Source organism: Dioscorea cayenensis, chromosome 6 (assembly GCF_009730915.1).
Source record: "Dioscorea cayenensis subsp. rotundata cultivar TDr96_F1 chromosome 6, TDr96_F1_v2_PseudoChromosome.rev07_lg8_w22 25.fasta, whole genome shotgun sequence".
In the NCBI taxonomy this organism is placed as follows: Eukaryota; Viridiplantae; Streptophyta; class Magnoliopsida; order Dioscoreales; family Dioscoreaceae; genus Dioscorea; species Dioscorea cayenensis.
In genome coordinates, this window is record NC_052476.1 from 20,983,748 (window position 1) to 21,004,547 (window position 20,800).

The 20,800-nt window shown below is 33.1% G+C and overlaps 3 protein-coding genes across 3 annotated transcripts; 1 reads left to right on the top strand and 2 right to left on the bottom strand.

Annotated features, from left to right (window-relative positions):
• Nucleotides 1-2,175: 2,175 nt before the first annotated feature.
• On the top strand, nucleotides 2,176-7,402 carry LOC120263784 (ATP-dependent DNA helicase Q-like 1). The gene is given in 12 exon segments (XM_039271761.1): nucleotides 2,176-2,297; nucleotides 3,324-3,718; nucleotides 3,849-4,112; nucleotides 4,351-4,458; nucleotides 4,460-4,515; nucleotides 5,036-5,132; nucleotides 5,226-5,269; nucleotides 5,398-5,512; nucleotides 5,594-5,947; nucleotides 6,090-6,314; nucleotides 6,597-6,758; nucleotides 7,321-7,402. Coding segments are annotated over 11 exon segments (1,869 nt in total). The 5' UTR covers nucleotides 2,176-2,197; the 3' UTR covers nucleotides 6,708-6,758; nucleotides 7,321-7,402.
• Nucleotides 7,403-11,102: 3,700 nt separating this feature from the next.
• Nucleotides 11,103-15,806, bottom strand: LOC120263480 (protein disulfide-isomerase like 2-1-like). Its single transcript, XM_039271399.1, is given in 12 exon segments — nucleotides 11,103-11,387; nucleotides 11,486-11,585; nucleotides 12,502-12,626; nucleotides 12,705-12,861; nucleotides 13,282-13,373; nucleotides 13,520-13,547; nucleotides 13,651-13,768; nucleotides 14,279-14,334; nucleotides 14,438-14,460; nucleotides 14,462-14,536; nucleotides 14,865-14,949; nucleotides 15,567-15,806. Coding segments are annotated over 12 exon segments (1,104 nt in total). The 5' UTR covers nucleotides 15,743-15,806; the 3' UTR covers nucleotides 11,103-11,318.
• A 723-nt stretch (nucleotides 15,807-16,529) lies between these two features.
• Nucleotides 16,530-19,888, bottom strand: LOC120263481. Its single transcript, XM_039271400.1, has 5 exons — nucleotides 19,764-19,888; nucleotides 19,622-19,694; nucleotides 18,468-18,710; nucleotides 17,241-17,485; nucleotides 16,530-16,927 (listed from the first exon to the last, which is right to left on the bottom strand). Exons 3-5 carry the CDS (start codon nucleotides 18,597-18,599, stop codon nucleotides 16,684-16,686), a joined length of 621 nt encoding a protein of 206 aa, XP_039127334.1. The 5' UTR covers nucleotides 18,600-18,710; nucleotides 19,622-19,694; nucleotides 19,764-19,888; the 3' UTR covers nucleotides 16,530-16,683.
• Nucleotides 19,889-20,800: the final 912 nt, after the last annotated feature.

Below are 20,800 nucleotides of genomic sequence, written 5' to 3' on the forward strand. Positions count from 1 at the left end.
ATTTGTTAAAAAAAAATAATTAATTAAAATTATAATTACTCATTGTTGATCAATGAAAAATCTACAAATAACATCTAACATTTAACACCTTATTATCAAAATCTCACTAGTGTATCTTTTTAAAATAATAAATAGATAACCTAGTGATTAAAAACAATTAGTCTCGCTACTGTCTGTCTGTCTCTTTAGGCCATCTCCAACCCAAAACTCTATATTTGGCACTTCAATACACAAAAATACAGCTGCTACAGTAAAAAATTCTCCAACCATCATCTCTATTTTTAACTCTAAAATAGAATATTCTAAGAATATTCTTCTTACTTCATACTTTTATATTCATATTAGTAATAAATTTAATCATTTTTAATTTTTTCATTTTTAACCATTAAATTTAAATATTATATTATTTTTAAAATATAATTTTTTTATTTTTTTTAGAATTTTTTTATAAATATTTATAAAAATATAAAAATTTGATTGATAAACTACAAATATAAATGCATACATTACATTACATTAATTACTTAATAAAAAAACATAACATACAAACAAGCACCATTAATGAAAACGAGACATTATTAAAAACTAAAGTAGCACAAGCTTTTAATTATCTTCATTATTTGCATAGCACAACCACAAATGTTCAATCAATGCATCTGCGAGTCGCAATATGAGCGTCTTTGTCCTTAATTTGCCCCAGTAACGACCAAGAAATTGTTCAAATCGAGCATCTTCATCTTGTCACCAATTCAACCATCGGGGTCGGCGATTTCACTTACATCCACGATTGGTGCATTGAGATCTCGTTCATCCTCAACTATCATGTTGTGCATAATAATGCATGCAGTCATTATATCATGCCAGATTATTAGACCCATCTACTTCAGCTTTCATTAGTTGTATTTTGTGTGTTGTGGTTTTTTTGTTATTGCTATCGATGATAATCTATGTTATGACTATTTTCCCGTGTTTTTTTATTTTATTGTTCGTGTAATTTTTCGTTAATTTTAATGAAGTTATATTTCGTGTATTATTTTTCGTTAATTTTTATTTTTTTATTAATTAAAAAAATACAAACTTAAATTATAAATTATTTAATTAAATTAAAAATATAAATTATAAATATAAATTTATAAAAAAATAAAAAAATAAATAAATAAAGATAAAAAAATAAACTGAAAATTAAAAACTAAAAAAATAATAAAAATAATAAAAATAATAAATAATAAACTGAAAAATTAAAAAAATAAACTGAAAATTAAAACAAAAAAAATCAAAAAGGATAAAAAAAGATAAATAATAATCTAAAAAAATAAAAAATAATTAACAAAAAATTAAAACTGAAAAACCAAAAAAAAATAATAAATGAAAAAAACAAAAAATAAAACTGAAAAAAATAAAAAAACAAAAAAATAAAAACTGAAAAAAGAAAAATCAAAAATGAAAAGCAGAAAAAAATAAAAAAATAGCGCTGTCATGCAGTGGTGCGCTACATGTTGCTGCACCATCGTAGCATTATACAAATTAGGCGCAGATTTGGCGCGGATTGGACCAAATTCTGCGCCAATTTTAACAATTCTGCGCCAAATTAAGAGTGGGTTGGAGTTGCTCTTAATGGTTACCTTTATCAAAATTATAATTAGTCATTGTTGTTCAATGATAAAACATATACAACAAATAAAATCTTCATGATCTCCAGGCGCTATTTGTGTTGTGGCGGCCTGTGTGTAGTCCTATTTTTGCTCCGTGTGTTTTGTGTGGAGCTTTGATGGGTGTTTATGATGGTTGTCTTTTTTTTAATTGAAGTTGTTTATCCATTTTTTCAAAAAAAAAAAAATAAAAATCTTAACATTTAACACTCATTACAAAAAATCTCACATTTAATTTCTTTAACTTATAAAGATGCTAATACAAAAAATAACAATGATGAAACTGCTTTTAAATCGTTTGTTTTGGTTTTGTTTTGTTAGCTTGGGCTATCTTTTTACCCACCCTGAAATAACGGGTTTGGATCCGTTATTTAGTTATCGGATTCATAAAGTTAACGGACCTGTTTTCTACTTATCGGATTGGGATCCGTTTAGAGATCTCAAAAGTTTTTATCGGATTGGGGTTCCCTCGCAAACCTACCGTTTTTCCCGCGCACGAAGACTTGTTCTTCTCGAGTACCGCAAAAGCGCAAGCAAGCTAGCGAGCCATGGACGTCGAGAGAGCACGGCTTCTCAGCTTGGCGTTGGAGTTGGGATTCGAAGAGGAAGCTGCCACTCGGTGCTTAGATCGCCTCATCGATCTCTATGGTAAAGCTCCACCGGCTCAATTATTGGATTTTTGATTTTTTTTTTTTATTCAAAATCTATATCTTGATCATCTGATTTAATCCATTGTTGTTTCTAGGTATAATCCATGTGATTTTTGTCTTGTTTTTTTATTGCTGTGAAGAGAAATCATAGTTTTAATTTGGGAAGGAAGCTGCATACATTGTTTGCTTTTGATGTTTGGGAAGCTGATTTTGAGTTTTGTGATCAATTTTTTGTGTGTTGGTGTTCTTATTTCTTAATGGTCAGTGATGGGATTCTGGGATTTACTCACTTTGTTTTGTGATCTTATTTTGATCAATTTGAAGCTAATGTGATTCTTGTGATTTTCTGGCAGAAAGGGGAAGTTGTCCTTGTTTTGCCATTGGAAATTCACATATTCCATCATAGTTCTAAATTCATCTTGGATACAATAGCATAATGCTTGTAATGCACTTACTGATGTTGCTCCTAGCGGGACTTCCGAATAGTCTGTGTGTGTGTGGGAAATCCTGGTTTTGTTTAGATGCTTTGAGATGTGAGATTAGTAGGTGTTCATGGTCTACTAATTTCCTGGACTTGGAATAAGATCTCAATCTTCTGTAAATTTGTGAATGGTTTTTGTATAACTTTGGCAGATACAGTAAAAATGTTTTAACTTTGGGCAGATATGGTGATTTACAAGTTTAAATGCAGAATAGGAGATGGAAAATATGCATCATTACAGTTTTGTGCAAATCATAAGGGACATCAAGTGATGATTTGAGTGATTTAGTGGAAAATAATTTCCAGTCAGACTACATTTCCAAGTAAAGAATTTCAAAACCAATTTTGTTAGTTGATCTTCTACAGAAGTAGTAAGTTAAATTTTTATTATAAGTAGAAACAACTTGTTAAGTCAATTTGTTTGTGTTCTATTTGTGAACATTTAAATGTATAACTTTGCTTTTCTGTGAGTGTAAACTGCTTTGCCGATTTTGGTCTTGTTTATTGTGAATACCAAGACTTTGTCTTTGGTCTGTGGTGCAGGAGAGGACGGCAAAGATTTTGTCACTGTGGAGCACTGTGGTGATGATTATCTTGCTGCATTGGCTGATGCCATGCAAGATACTGAGGATTGGGATGATTTGCAAGCAATTGAATCTGAAGCATGTGGTGCTTTGAATAATATTCTGGAAAAGGAGGGTCCTCAAGGTTTTGAAAAAGATTGCAGGATTGCCTTGGGAGGTTATGGATTTGGAAAAAATGATTCATTCACAAGACACCAATATCAAGAGAAACTGGGTTCTTCAATTAATTATGAAGATTCAGATGTGGAAATCTTGAGCCAAAATGATATATCAAATGATCATTCAGCAAAGCTTAATGGCAATGAAGGTCGTGTTCTTCCCCAATCAGTGGATAAACCATTCTCAAAATCGAAAGTAAGTAATTCTTGTTAGGGTTCAAGCTCCTCAAATGTTGAATGTGCATTCTAAGCAGGGACCGAAATTATGATTTATATTGGTGGATTCGTCTTTGTTGCTCATTTTCAACACTGATTTTCCTATTCAGAAGGCATGTGGAAGCAACAGTGGGAATGAACCATTTTCAGCCTATTCTGGTGCCGGTGCGTGCTCCAGTTCATCACAAATTAGAAATGAGACTCTGGGATATAATGAGCTGCAGGCATTGGATGATGTTGAATTGGCAAATGTTGTGATCTTTGGCAATAAAGCATTTCGACCTCTACAGCATCAGGCTTGCAAGGCAGCAGTTGAAAAAAGAGATTGCTTTGTTCTTATGCCCACTGGGGGCGGTAAAAGTCTATGCTACCAGGTTATCCTGCATTTGTATTTAATATGCCATTTCATTTCTAAATTGGTCTTAGTGGATTGTTCTTATTTCTTAGTCTCAATATGTATGCCAGAATAACTTACAGTGATCAATGCAAATATAGCAGCTATGGATTCTCTCAGTTATTTTTGTTTATTTGTCTTTAACAATCATTTTTATACATTTGCAAGGAATCTAAGTTACGTTGTTAACATGTTTATGGCCAAATGGTGTTTTGCAGCTCCCAGCAACTCTCCATCCAGGAGTTACTGTTGTTATCTGTCCTTTGCTTTCTCTCATTCAAGATCAGATTGTTACACTTATTAGTAAGTATGGGATACCTGCGACATTTTCTGAATTCTCAGCAAACTACCTCACAAGCATCTGCAGTCATCCGAGAATTGAGGTATGGTTTTATTGTGCTCTGTTTGTCTTTCAAAAGATTTTCTGAATCACATCTTATTGCTATAATCTTAAGAAACATAGAGCGGAGGTTACAGTATGAGAGAATTCTCATGTGGTGCTATACAGAGAGAATAATTTGCCACAACTAAAACCCTATGCTAGCTATGAATCTGTGAGAATTTTGATTCTGTTATTGCTATGCTTGCATTATGATACTGATACAGATAGATAGATCCATGTTTGGATCTGATGTTAGCAAACATCAGATGAAGTTTGCTCTTTTTCTTGTTTCAATGCCTGTAGCTAATTTTGTAGACCCTATAAGAGTTATGATAAGTTTACATGTGGGAATTTCCACATTAAAAGCTTTCTTAAATTTACATAATATTTTTTCTTAATTCTTATTGTTGCATCTTATCTACAATATGAAATCTGTGGGGAAGAACATTACATTTTTTTATTGGTCTTAGATTGTTGGTGCCTTCAATAGTTAAAACTTGCATTCTTTGTTCGTCTTACAGACAAAGCAGGCCATCATGCAAACTTTTATACGTGACTCCTGAGCGAGTAGCTGGAAATGCCTTCTTTCTTGATATTTTAAGAAGCCTTCATCATAAGGTAGGTGCAAACAAATTTGTTTTTATCTATTGGAATTTATGGTTTTTGGTGGAAATAATGTGGAAACGGATGATAATTATGCCTGTTTGACAGGGTCTGTTAGCAAGGTTTGTGGTTGATGAAGCACATTGTGTTAGGTAATGTGGCTGCTGTTATCATCTTGTAATAGACCAATCTGTTGATTCCCATTGAAGTGGGATCGAAAGCTAATAAATGCCATTAATACCTTGCCAACTGATTTTAATTGTTACCTTCTTTTTCTCAGTCAATGGGGCCATGATTTTCGGCCAGATTATAGAGTATTAGGATGCCTCAGGCAGAATTTCCCAGATGTACCTCTGATGGCATTAACAGCAACTGCAACTCAGTCTGTCCGAAAGGTTACTATTCAGCAGTTTTCATTCTTCTCAAGGTTCCTTTTGTGATGCATTTTTTTAACACTTAGTTCATGACATAAACAGGACATTCTGAATACCTTAAGAATCCCTCATGCTCTAGTACTTGAGACGAGCTTTGATAGACCGAATTTGAAGTATGAAGTTGTAGCTAAAAGCAAGGATCCATTGAAACAACTTGGGCAACTACTGAAAGATCATTTCCATAATATGTGTGGTATTGTTTATTGTCTTTCAAAAAATGAATGTGTGGATGTCTCTGCTTTCTTAAATGATAAATGTAAGATAAAGACAGTCTATTACCATGCTGGTCTGGCTGCTCGCCAGAGAGTTGATGTTCAAAAGAAATGGCATACTGGTGAGGTTCAGATTGTTTGTGCTACAATTGCCTTTGGAATGGGAATTGACAAAGCAGATGTTGTGAGTTCCTTTTTGATTTCCTAAAATTGCATTTATTTTATTTCATTTCAATAAAAGATTATTGTTTTGCCATCCAGGTCCTTAAGGATTTCTACTGGTATATATATATATCTCATGAAGTTTATTGTTTCAATGCCTGCAGCGTTTTGTCATACATAATACGATGTCCAAATCGATCGAAAGCTATTACCAAGAATCAGGGAGGGCAGGAAGGGATAATCTTCCTGCATCCTGCATTGCTCTTTACCAGAAGAAAGATTTCAGTCGGGTTGTGTGCATGTTACGGAGTGGACAAGGTTTCAAGAGTGAAAGCTTCAAGGCGGCCATGGAACAAGCAAAAAGAATGCAAGAATACTGTGAACTGAAGGTATATTTAACTGTGTTTTTTCATCATTTTTCTTATGCAACCCTGTTCCATGCCAGATGAATATTAATTAGTTCTTCACTGGTTAACTTAAATGTATCAGAGCAGACACAAAAACATTCTATAATTTTCCTAGATGTTGCATAAATATATATATATATTTGCTGTTTTGTTCTCATCAAGATCAAAGATTCAAAACTGCATAATGTCAAAATTGTTTTGTGACCTCAAGCACACATATTTTACTCCTTTTCTCATTCCAATTTGTCCAAATATATATTCTAGACTGATTGCCGGAGGCAAACACTTCTGAAACATTTTGGGGAGTCCTTCAATAGAGATCGCTGCAGACATGGTCCCTGTCCATGTGATAACTGCTTAAAGCAATCAGTATGATTCTATCAATTTCTCTCAGAGTCTTACCAGTTGTATTCATCAATGCTTCAGGTAAATTTTCATCTCCCTTGAAGCTTAGCTCCCACAACTCGTCTTTATAGGGATTACACTTAGAATTGAACCAAGTGATCATATGCAATGAAACAGATTTCATCTCTTCTACTTATTTGTTTGGCATCAATTTCTGTTTAGAACTTTAGTCTGTAGATGACTCTGTTGTGCAACTTGGCTTATATTCCAAGCACTAATAAAACAGTAAACATTGCAGAGATGAGCAATTAATAAGTCTTTTATTTTCTTTCTTTCCTGTATAGAATCAAACAAAGACAATCTCCTAATTATAATTAATACTCATATAATCTTCTTGTAATTTAATTTGAAAATTATTGTCACTCCCTTCCCACCAGCAACAAATGAGAACCCAGATCAAAGCCAACACAACAAATTAACAAACTCTATTTAGTCTTTTGCATCATCAATTGCTATACTCCAAACGCTGCTGTTTTATCTGCTCATAAAACTTTGCTATGAACTCCTCTGCCTTCAAATCAATTGCATTAGGCATTCCATCACCATCTTCAACTGCTGCTTCATCTTCTTTGCTGTTGTCCAGTGAGCACAGGTCTTCTGCAGATGCATATCGGCTCATGCTATCGATAGACCCTTCAGGGCGGTGACGGCGGAGGTAATAGCACATCATGAAAGGAATCATTTCGTGCCAGATTCATCGGCGGAGGCTTTGGTGACACCGAGCTTTCTAGCTGATGAACATGGTGGAATGGGCGAACTCCTCCGACGAGAACCTTCCAATCAGGACGGGACTCTTTGGCTTCGGCCTTGATTAGAGCTTTCTTCGCCGTCGAGCCTCGTCTTATAAAAAATGCGGCGATTTGTAGTGGACTCATGCAGCCATTCTTCTTCAAAGGTGATTTCTGTGAGGCAATGGTGAGGTCCATGCAAGCTCCCTTTCTCTTCTTCTTTCTCCTGAGATGGAGAAAGAGGAGAGAAGAGAAGATATCTCTTCTGATCTTTTCTTTAATTCTTAAAACTTTGAGACAAGTTGGTGCTAAAGAGAAAGAGGCATGAGTTTATATGATACATGCATGGGATTACTATGCGGAATGCATGGTTTTGGTTGTTGTTACGTGGTGAAATGACAGATATGCCCTTGAGTTTTGTTAACAGAGAGAAGGGGTGGGAGTATTGGGAAGGATGACAAAATGGTAAAGTTGCAGAGGTTTTTCATTTGGTTGGTGTTGATTGGTCCATTGTTTTGTGGAGTCTTTTGGTTTGTTTGAATTGGTCCATGGTTTTGTTTTTCAATGGTTGAACCTACAGCTCATGATTTTATGGTTTTTCTCTGTCTTGTTCTAGAATTGCTTAGTTGTTGGCATCTCTTCTTACTATTTTGCTTTAACAAATGTTTATATATATATATTTATATGTTTCATATATATTTTTTAAAAGTATTAAGATATTATGTGCTTGAGAATTGTTTAGTTCATGTATGTGATTTATTGTAATTTTATATAATTTTTAAGTTCACTTTTATATGTTTTCATGGTTATATATGTTTCACTTGATTAAATAAATATCTGTGTATATATATGTATATATATAAGGCTGGGTAATTGTTTCTATTATTTGTATGTTAAAGTTTTGAGGTTAAATAGAACATATCACATGATATCATATAATAATAGTTTGACATTATTTATGGAATTAATTAAAACAAATGTGAATCTCTTTGTATAATTTATTATTATTATTGCACACCAAAAACAAGAACACAATTGAAATTAGAACAACACGGTTTTGGAGCACTACTATTCAATCATCAGACCATATAAACAAACAATGAAACAAAACTAGTCTTTGTTGGTAGGTTTGGTTTATATATTATAATAAAAAAAACTTATGGTTTTTTATTATATTTTCAATGTAAAAACAAAAAAGTCTTAACCGGGATCCTGTTTTAGCGGATGTATGATGCATGGACTGTTGAAATTTCTATTTGTTTTAATGCCTTTTTTATTGTTTTTTTTTCACTCAAAAATATATATATATATTATTAAATGTATAAACCGAAAAAAAAAGCAGTTAATTATATACAAAATTTGTGTAAGTGGCCATAGATACAAATTTATCCCTACAAAAATATGCATATATATTTATAGATAATTTTTATTAAAAATAGAAGAAAACAGTTCATTATATATGATACATTTATTTATATTTGTATGAATGCCTACAAAAGTGTTTGCCAATTGCCAACATATATCACAACATAAGAAAACAACCTCACAACCTTACCACCATCCCCCTTATTTTTCTCTTTCAATCATTCATACTTGTGTATCTTCTAAAGCCATCACAACCCATCATTACTCACTCACATATATATATGTCTTATTAATTTTTTTAATAATAATAATAATAATAATAATGTTTGTATAAATAATGTCTAGAAGAGTTTGCCAACTTTTATCACAATAATTCAAGAAATCAACTCTTCCATCATTCATTCATTCATTCATTCACACTAATGAATTACTAATGTGTACCTTCAAAGCCATCACAACCCACACACAGCCAATCAATCACACACTCTTTAACAAACAAACAAACCACCGCGTTCCTCCCTCCATTTAATCTCTTCTCCCCTTTTAAATACCATACCAAACTCTCTAATACTCTTAATACACCCTCACCACTACTACTCTTCTCCTCATTCTCCTCCATTTCTTGATCTATTCCTAATACCACACCTATTTACATAGAAACAATAATATATATATATATATATATAGAGAGAGAGAGAGAGAGAGAGAGAGAGAGAAGATGGGGAAGAAGAATAGTTGGATGAAAATGGGTGGGAGGACATGGAGGATGGTGAGGTTAGCATTGATATGGTTAAGAAAAGGCGGCGCAATACACCGGAGACTCACCGATGAGTTTGGCTTCGTCTTTGGTCGTCTAAAGCACCGGCATTGTTCTCAAAGATTGTATTATGGTGAGCATGAGTTCTCTTTCGATGATACGCCGTGTTTTCGCTCCCGATTGCATCGATCTTCTTCGTTATCATTTGTCTATGATAATTTTGATGATTGTAATGACGTGGATAATGACGGGAATGATAATAAGAAAGTTTGAGAATGAGGAGAATGTAATAGATTACAATCATGATGATAATTATGATGATGAAGGGATTGATGAGAAGGCAGAAGAGTTTATAGCTAAATTTTATCAGCAAATGAAGTTACAGCATCAAGTGTCTTTGTTGGAGTATAATGAGATGCTACACAGAAGCATTTCTTGATTTTTTTTTTTTCTAATGTATTATTATTCACAATATTCTTTTATTTGTAATTTTGTTGCAGTATTAATATATTAGATTTTTTTTGGGGGGGTTTAAAACAGTGTTATATTAGACAGAAATATCTATTAAGTGCCTGAGTTAGCTATATCATTACAGAGCGAAGTTAAGTGGTCTAATAAAATTCTTAATTAAATTGTTTTATAAAAATATCAGCTTCATTATATGAATCTTTTCATGCGTCCCATCCAAGAAAAAAATAAAAAAAGAAATCCTACGGTGTCAAATCTAGGGTTAGATGTTTTAAAACCCTAATCTTAGCTGGATAACTATGTGCTATTTGACTAAGATTTAAATTCTTATGTATTATTAAATACAGACAAATGACTCATAGAATGAGTTCATGAGTTCCGTGATAGTTATTATAAAACAGAAATATGACTCAACCTCACCGTAAAAAACATAATTTTTTTTAAATAATTACCAATCTATCTTTAAATTATATAATATAAAATAATAAAATTTATAAACCTATGATTAAAAATAAACCGTATTTTAGTTTCAGAGTAGTTTTCACATAACCGTTGCCCCGCTAAATTGTGTTAAGATGTATTATACATTTTCAATTAAATAAAAAAAAACTAAAAAAAAATCATTAACAATTATTTTATCAATTTCATCACTTCATTAAAATGATCAAAATAATATAATGATATAGCAAACATATTAGTGCAAGTCATAATAAAAAAAATCAGGGATAAAAACTCATACATAAAAAGACATATATTAACATTGGATTTAAATCAAAAGTAAGGATTGATGGAAAAGATAAAAACAATAAATAGAAATTAATAGAGAAAGATGCAAGATATATTTGAAAAGATGAGGGTTCAAAAATAATTTCACAATTTTCAGGGAGAAAAAACATCAGAAAACTTTTATTCTAACATTCTCAAATAACAACACCAGATTTTATCAAAAAATAAATAAATAAATAAATAACAACACAAGAACAAAACCTGAATAGGATTTGTAGCTCAGCATCAGAATACTTAAAAAGAAAATCCAACCATCAAACATCACCAAACAAAATTTAGATTCTCAAAACTTTATATCAAATGCAGAGTGGAACATAAATGTAGGCCCTGATCAAAACCACTTGTTACATAAAAAAATTAAAAATAAAAACTGAATCTGAATCTAATCGCGACGTGTTCTCATAACTCAGTTTAAATAAGTGAACTTTATCGACATGTTCTCATAACTCAGTTTAAATAAGTGAAATTTATCTGAATTCAAGCGACAAAAGTTGAGAGGATATTCTTCTTGATGATGAACTCATCTGCCTTAGAAGGGCTAATAGACTGCAAAAAGAAACATAAGTGGTTATTTCCTTAACAGATTTAGGTTCAAGTTAATACATTATTCAATTTTAGAAAACGAAAAAAAAAAAAAAATTTACCTTCTCTAGCATGCGCTTGAGCCGTTCAATTTCATTCTTGGCGTAATCTGTGCCTTTCTCAATGCAGCTCTTTGCAGCTTTAGTATATATTTTTCCATACCTGAAAGATATTAAAGAAAATAAAATCAAATCCTAAAGATGCTAAGTAGATATAATCTCCGCCAACATATGCATTGAATGGTTTCTCTTACAAAGTCATAAGCAATCATAAATATAAGGTTCAATATGGAAATCAATATCTAGTTTGAGGGAACACAATATGACCATCTTTGTTAAACTACTGGAAGCTATCATCATTATCCAAAACATCATGCCTCTCTTTGAAATATTTTCATTGTGGCTGATGATCCAGTCCATGTGTGAATGAACAGACTAAGAGTGCAATATGATGTGGAAATACATAAATGGGCAGTAAATTTTGCTGGATCAGGTTCTAAATGCATTATGCAATCTATTACCAATAATCCTCATCTTGTCTTTCAAGTCTCCCAAGATGAATGAAAAAGGAGAAAATGGGAGTGGTCTGGTCTTTTAAATAATTTTTTTGTTTATTTCTGATCAGAGAGGTATATAAGCAAATAAAAATGATTCTTAAGAGAGCACAAGAAACATGACTTTTACCGGGGCATAATAGCAACTACATATTTTTAAAGAGGTATAATAGTTCGAAGATGTAAATTAAATTATTTTAAGTAGTAATATATTTAGCTCAACCATGGTAATCATTGAGGAAAAAACTAAAGCAGATTGTTGGTAGTGATGGAAATAAAATATCTTGAAAAATACTATCAAAATTGACTTATGGTAGGTAGTCAAAGCTTTAGCTCAAAGATGTTAATAATACTGATTGTAAACAGCAATGATGATACCAGAAAAGTACATAAATTGATGCAACGCATGCTAGAATACAGTACATGCATATGCTAGAGCAATAATAGCAGTAAAGTCTAGATGTTTAGAATCAGAAAGTGGCTACCTCATATATGATAGGAAAAAACAAAAAAGGAATAAAATACCTGGCAGATGAACCCTCAAGTTTCTCAACTTCCTCTTCAATCCGAGACAGAATTGCCTTACGCTCATCATTAGCCGCAGCAACAAATTCTTTGACCAATGCATCTAAGCTTTCTACAACACCAGCCTGAGGTGACAAAAACATATAATTATGAAAAGCAATATACAAAATGAGTAATGTAAATACACATGAGCATCCACTAACTTGGGAGGTAAGCTGGCCTTTTGCATCACGGCTGGTTCCACATTTCTCATTGATAAATTTGACAAAATCATCTACATCTCGGCCACCATCATAGTCTTCACCAGCTTTATTGTTCTTTGGGAAAAACTTCAAAGTTGGATAGCCACTAACTCCATACCTGAAAATACAACATTTAAATGAAGTAAAAAAATAAATAAATAATTAATAAATAATTAATAAATAAATAAATAAATAAATAAAACCTAACTTAAATTATGCATGTACTGTGAATAATCAAACAATCGGCCAATGGCAACATATTTACATGGAAAGATGGATTTTAATGGAAGGTGAACATTATTGCAGCACATGGAGAACTTTGTTGATGGTAATAAGAATTGGTAGAGAACATGCTGACATCAACTAAATGCAAAGAAGCATTAACAGGTGTTGTATGTTATTTTATGTAATCTACTATACTCAATTAAGATGATTCTTACTTATAATTTCTTCTAGGAACCCAAATATTTACATGATCAAAATGAAACCACATACAAGTTTTGGGAAATAAAATAATCATAATACATTCTACACTCACTTTTCAGCCAAATCCTTGTGTTTGTCAGCATCAAGGTTAGCAATCACCACACCCTCATCTAATTTGTAAACATTAGCAACTTTTTCGTATGTCTGCAAAAATATATTAAAAAAAAAAACAAAAACATATACATAAGTCACAGAGAAAGAAGTGAAAAAAATATCATTCTTATCTAGCCACTGGCCGAATTGTAGAGTCCTTATTAAAATGATGCCTGTGCATGTAGTGATTTACTTACGGGAGCAAGACTTTTGCAATGACCACACCTGTATAAAGGAAACAATCATGGCATGTAAGCTCATGCTAATAGCAATAAAGACAGCCATATTGATTGATACCATGTGTAAGATCTTAAAAGGAAAGACTCACCATGGCGCATAGAATTCCACAAGGACATCTTTAGTTTCATCCAAGACAACCTGATTGAAATTCTCTTCATTCAATATTACCACATTGGAAGGTATAGTTGCCAGTTTCACATTTGTCCCTGCAGTCAGGCAAACATAATATTGTACAATGGTTATTGCTCCATAAAATAAGACTGAAACACTTAAGTTTCACTTTGCAACACATAACAAGTCAGAAGTCCTATTCACCCTTATGTGGTTCTTGACATACATAGACAAAATAAAAAGGAATCAATACCCACACACAAGATCATAAGTCAAATAGGAGGAATGCGCTTTATCCTTCCTATAACTAATTAAAAAAAAAGTGGTTTTTTTTAATGAAATAGTAATAGTGAAAACACCACCACATCATCAAACACAAAAACAAAGAGGGACAGAAGACTACTGATATTCTTTAAGGATAATATATAGCAGATATTTTTTTTAGTTCAATTAGGAAACTATGGAAACTTTCACAGGCAATTCTTGAATAGTATATGGTTAACTCCTTAACTCTTAATACAAAATAAACCAGCCTAGCACATGAACACATTCTTGAAAAACCAAAATCCAACAGGAATGCGGTCAAGTAAAAATTGATAGATTACCTCCTTCGGTATTTACAAACTCAGCAAGTGCTTCTGCAGTTCGTGGGCCTTCATACCTTGATGGTCAAAGAATCCATCAGTTTTTGTGTACAAAACATAGAAGCCAGTGAAAAAATTAATGGCTAAAAATAAGAGGTATATATATGATATTGCACTTACTTTTTAGGTTCCAAAGAACCTTTTCGGAAACCATTGGATTGTGGGGTATCCAGAAACACCGTACTTGCTACATAAGCCCTTGTGCTCATCACAGTCCACCTTCAAGGAACAAGGAAAATTTCAGCTTAAGAACTTATTGCTGCACTCATTTAGTTTCACTACTTAAATTATGGCATTCAAATGCTCATTCTTTCTTCATAACTGAGAAATATCTAGAGTTGCATGAAATTATAAGCTTGATCAGTATTAGGTCAGGAAAATTGCTATGCCATGTGTTTTTAGCTAACTACAGAAATGGGGGAGCCACCCCACTGACAACCAACAGAATATATATTCACACACATATATATATCAAAGATTTAGAAACTCAAATCTGCACTTACATTTTTTCATAATAAAAAAGATTCAGAACTACTATAAAACAGACCTTGCCAATCAGAACAGACTTAGCCTTCTTAAAGCTTGAGCCAAGCTTCTCATACTCGGGTGCAAGCTTCTTGCAGTGTCCACACCTATGAGCAATCACATATACAAACATAGACTGTGAATTCATAGATTAAGGGAAACTGAGCTAAAAAAACTACCATAAATCAGGAATAACAGATTATATAAAGTATAAACAATGTCAAGGATTTAATATAACAAGAAAGATATCCATCTAAACACCATAGTTTTTAAAAGCACATGATAATTCACAAACAATATTACTTCTACATTATAATACAGCATATAGTCATACTTTCAAATGGTACAAAAAAAAAGTCACTTTTCTTATCCAACAATATCAGAATTAATTAGAAAAAAGCATGTTTTGCAATCCCAAAGTAACCGCAATTTAACCCAAATCACACGAGCACTCATAAGTCATAAATTCAAAGCACCATTAAGGACTAGTAAGCAGCAACCAAAGACCAAACATATATAACCCTTTACATTAAAAATACAATCTTTTTGCTCAAAATCCACAAAATCCCTAAAAAAAAAATCAAATCCCAGAATCCTTCCAAACACCAAATCGAATCAACTCAAAATCAGAGGCACAATAAAAACAAATCACTTAGATCAGAAGCAAAAGAAACCAAGAAACCGAATCAAATCACAAAAAACTAGTCTCATAGGGCTCGATTACCAAGGGGCGTAGAACTCGACAAGAGCGCCACGATCCTGACTGACCTCCGACTCGAAATTGGACTCCGTAAGCACGACGACATCATCAGCCAACGAAGGAACAAGGAAGAGCGCTAGGATTGCTGTTAGGGTTAGGGTTAGGGTTCCGAAACCGAAGCAGATCTGAGATTTCTCCATCTCTCTCTCTCTGCGAAGTGGACCTCGATGGAGAAGAAGCAGCAGGCGTGGAACTTCAAGCGTGGTCGCTAAGAAAATATAGATTGGATCTGAACACGTTAAGTGATTATAAGAAACCAATGTTACGCTCTTTCGCTTTGAGCTCCTCCTCGAAAGGACTGAAAAGTAAGTCACAGTTTGCGTTGAGGTAACCTCACCGGGTTATAAATAGAATCAATATGATCTTGGCCGTTCATCCCGCTGATCTTATCATCTAAGAAAAAGGGGTTTTGACAATATACCCTTGTAATATTTGTGTATATAGATATAGTAATTAAAATCAAGTGATATTTTGTAAATAAATATCAATTTAATATCATAAATGCAACTTGATAAGGAAAAACATGATCTTGAAATAATATTTAATTTTTTTTTTTTTTAACATTGCACAATTATGCACTTTAGGGTGTTTATTTTGTTTGAAGTGATCTGAAGTAAAAAAATGCTACTTCTCTAAAGTGGGTAAGTGATATCACTTCCATGATTTACAATATTCATTTGTCAAAAACAGTGAATAGAACCGAAGAATTTAGGTGTTGGGTGAAATTCTATAAATTCAAAAAATGCTTTGGAAATGAAAAAAAAAAGATGAGCTTTTATAGATTGGCTCACTCTTTTTCACTTCAGTAAAAAAAATACTAAAGTAGACTTAGTTCAAAATCCACTTCAGTCAGAAACGGAGGAAGTGTCACTTCCGCCACTTCAGCATAAATGATCACTAGAAGTGAAGAAGTTAGACTAGTTCCCCCCATTTTCACTCAGTTCACCCGAAATGAACACCTTCTAAGAGGAATTGAGACAAATTTATCAACCTAAGAAGTTATAACACAACTAAAACAGATTGCAAAAACCAATAACAGTACAATACAATATGTTCTTAAAATTAACACATTTTTCGACATTTACATGAGCTTTGGTTGACTGGTTAAGCTGCTTTGGTGCCTCAAGTGAAGTATGGCATGGTGCAAGTCTTCAAGATCTTCGCAATAGATCCTTTGCATATTAAATTGCTTCCTAAACCTCCGCAGGACATCGGGGATCTTTGATTCCATTAGCATGGGAGCTGCATTGTTCAGAGAATTTTGATCATGGTCCGGTAGCAATTTGGCAGACCATTTACAGCCATTGGCAGAAACATTGCTCAGACTGAACAAAAATGTGGCAGAAATTGTTAGCAGCGCATCTCAATCCAATTTCATTTCATGTAAATCATATTAATGAAAGTTTGTGAAGTTGGCAAGAAAGAAATGCATGAAATTAAAGGAAGAAAAATGAGAATAATGTGCAGGATCAGGTGTACTAAGTACATGTTTGTTTATTCAATTAGTCTTCAGGACGATCATCTAAAACCATGATATGATTCAGCATCATATTCCAGTAACGAACAATGGAGGATAATAAATGTCTAAATGTCGTAATACAAGATATAGACAAATAGAAAAGGTTCGATAATTCTTACCGTTTTACTATGCCTTCGGCAGCAACTTTATCCTTCACCTTGAACGCAACTTCAGCAGCATCCTCTTTTGTTCTTGACAGCCCAGCTACATATCCACATGGCATGCACATTGAGTATATTGAGGGCTCTGTTGTCTCCATGCTAATGTTACTGATTCTGATTATGAAGTACTCTGGAGCATCAAGGCTATACTTTGCAGGAGTTGAACGCTGTGCTGTAACTGCTCTTTTGTTTGCCTCAACGCTCTAAGATTTTTGAGAAAAGTATATCAGCAAAATATATAAACATGAGTAATGTCCCCCGTAACCTGTGATAGCCTTCCTTAAGTTCATAAGGCTAATGCTTGTAGATAAACTGTTAATAGTAACTGACATAGAATTTCAATACTTGAAATATACTTAATGAACATTTTGTGGTTTTTCAGCCAGGTTGTCAGTATTAATGTAATGAATATCTCAACAATTTTTGCTGGTTTAGAGAGAATCTTAAGCTACTGGATTTCTAGATAAATGTTGTTGAAAAGGTTTCTCTATGATTGGTATGCATTCATTCTGAAGATGAAATCCTGAAAGCTTTTTCACCATCACTTAATCAATCATACCAACACAAACATAACTTAAAAAAATGATTTCAAGGCAGACGAAGAGAAAATCTATATGGAGTGACAATCTTACCGTATAAGGAGATAAAGAAGCAAATAAATTGGGAATTGCAAATCAGAGCCATGGTAGAAACTGTTGTCAAAATGGAAAAAGAACATAGTAATGGAAGTAATATGCAAAGTGGAGACAGGAAAAGCTAATGAAAAAGACGAATAGGGGGATATTGAGATTGATATGCACCAATAAAATGTTATTCTACTGACTGATAGCATATCAATTAGATCATATAGATGTATAACTAAGTGGATATATTTGCAAGTACGTCATACATATAATGGCCTTGAAAATATATAATGAAATGCCGTAGAAAATTCATGTGCCTACAAATCTGAAAAGGCCACAGTTTCCATTCCATTTTATATACTTTCTTGTTTTACTAGAATTAAGTTGTGGAAGTTCCCGTCCAAGAGAAACTGGTTTTTACCCATTACTGATGCAGGTCTATGATGCAGACCGAGCATAGCCTTATCCAAAGAGAAATGCAAGTGGAAATTTGAGAGAAACTCTGCCATTTGATTGGATGAAAATTATTTTCTAAAATAATTTGCCAAGGTGGAAGTAGTACCTCATGTTTTTGTTGAGGCAAACGGTCATTTGATTTACTTCGTGATGATAACAATGGGCCTAATTCAGCAAAGTCATCATCATTTCTAACAGAATTTGGTGGTGAAGTCTTCATATTTTGCACCGCTCCCATATCCTGTTGATGATGATTTCTTCAATGAATCTAAAGCAGCATGCAATGTGTCAAACGACATAAAAGGTCCTCTCGGTGGAGATGTTGCCATTGATGACTCCAGCATAAGACCTGGATGACAAAAGAGGGCAAGGGTGTCCACTCAGAAGTTCTAGAATACAGCAATATCACAATCTAGATAGGTTGTGTTGACGGTGCTGCTCTATAAATGACAATCACCACTATTTACATCCTAACTTCAACTTCAAGTCTGAGAGATCCAGTGAAAGATTAGTGAACTATCTTCTTGCATTAAAAAATAAATATAAAAAAGGTAACATCATGATGAATGGAATATCATGATTTTATTCAAAATTCATATTTATGCAAGACCCATCGAAAATCATATTTCAACATACAATGTGGAGCATCAAAGTCTTCAAGAGAACCAGCACATGCAAATATTGTATCCAACTTTAACTGACATGCCACAACCAAAAAGCATTAAAACTAATACAAAAATCTAAAGCTAGTCATACAAAGGATACAACCAACAACTATTGATCTAATTATACTTTTCAAATTAAGTTCTGAGCAAGTAAAAAAACCAAATTTTTTCTTTCAAAACTCTCAAGCTAATACAATTGATGGCATATTCTCTCATTTTCCTTTCATCAATTGTTTTTGGCTGAAATCCTTTCATCATTTTCTTTTTTTTCCTACACCTTCCCCTAAAATTCAACTTTGTATGGCATAACACAACACGCAAGGTTTCAAAACTAGCACAGCAATCCAAAGTTAGTTCTTTGATTTTAAAAAAAGAAGAAGCAAGATTTCCCCTTCAAAACACTCAATCAGATATACAACTAATGAAATTTCTGTAATTTCCCATTCATCATTTTTCATTCTGCTCTTTTATTCTAATTCCCATCAATCAGAACTTCATTTATAAACCCTAAACAATCGCTTACACCCCAATTGCAATCAATTAACAGAAACAAAATCCATAAAACCTAAAAAAAAAATGGAAGAAAATCACTAACCCTCTCGTCGGATCCTCATTCCCAGCTGAGCAAGGGGAGTTGGAAGTGATGACTGAGAACCACCTCGTCCCACCTGCATGGATTAAACACAATAAGCTCAAACTCCATCGCAGGGCATGAAACTAGGGTTAGGGTTTCTCACCGGAGATGAAGCCGGGAATCGGAGCTTTGAATCGCAAGCACTTCGACATTGCTCTCCTGGCAGCGAGGCTTTGCTTGGGGTGAAGGGTTGAGAAGGGTTTAGGGTTCTTTGAACCCTTGCCCTTCTTGCTTTGGGTGAATTAAGGACATATACCTACTATATCTTTGAATAACATTTTATCTATAATTAAGTAAAGTTTCATTTTTTTTTCTGGTTTTCGATCGTTTTTATCAGTGTTAACTGAGATCAGTCGTGATTAACCAAATCTCACATACTAAAAAATTTATTTAAATTCATATAATTTTATAAAAAATTAGTTATCTTTCCTAAAATTATTCATAATTTATATTTTCACATTTCTTTCTTAAAGTCTGTTTGGGTATAAAATAAAATAATATAGCATAATTTTATTGTGAAGAAAGTGGTTAGTGACGGTCGGTCATTGGAGAGCTGACCGATGATGACTGAACCGCTGATAGACTGATGGATTCCATGGAGACCGGTCAAACTACTAATAGACCACCAGTGAACTATTGGCAAGTCGCCAGAGGGCGGCTAAATAGTGGTCAGATTGTCACACACTTACAATAAAATAAGATTCCACTCCGAGTGAAAATATTTTTTATACTATAAAACTCATATTATATCATATTTTTATATTTTAAATTAAAAGTATTTAAACAGTGGATATGACATAATTCTCATAATATGGTATAATTTTTTTTAGTAATAATCTTTGGCTATCCAAATATGCTCTTATATTTAATAAAAAAATTTATGAAATTTTAATTCATAAAAAATATTAGTTAATATCTTTGACTCCTTACATTAATTAAAACAAATTTTATGACCCAAAAAAAAAAGGGTTAAAGCTGGTGTCTCTATTCACGGTGCACATTTGAAGTCCAACTTAAACTATGGAGAAAAAAAAGTCACAGAGTACACGTGTCGGTCTTCTATTTGCTATTACACATCGATGCTCATCTCTCATTGGTCCATTTTGTGGGTAACACGTCTACACTTTCGAAAAGGATGTT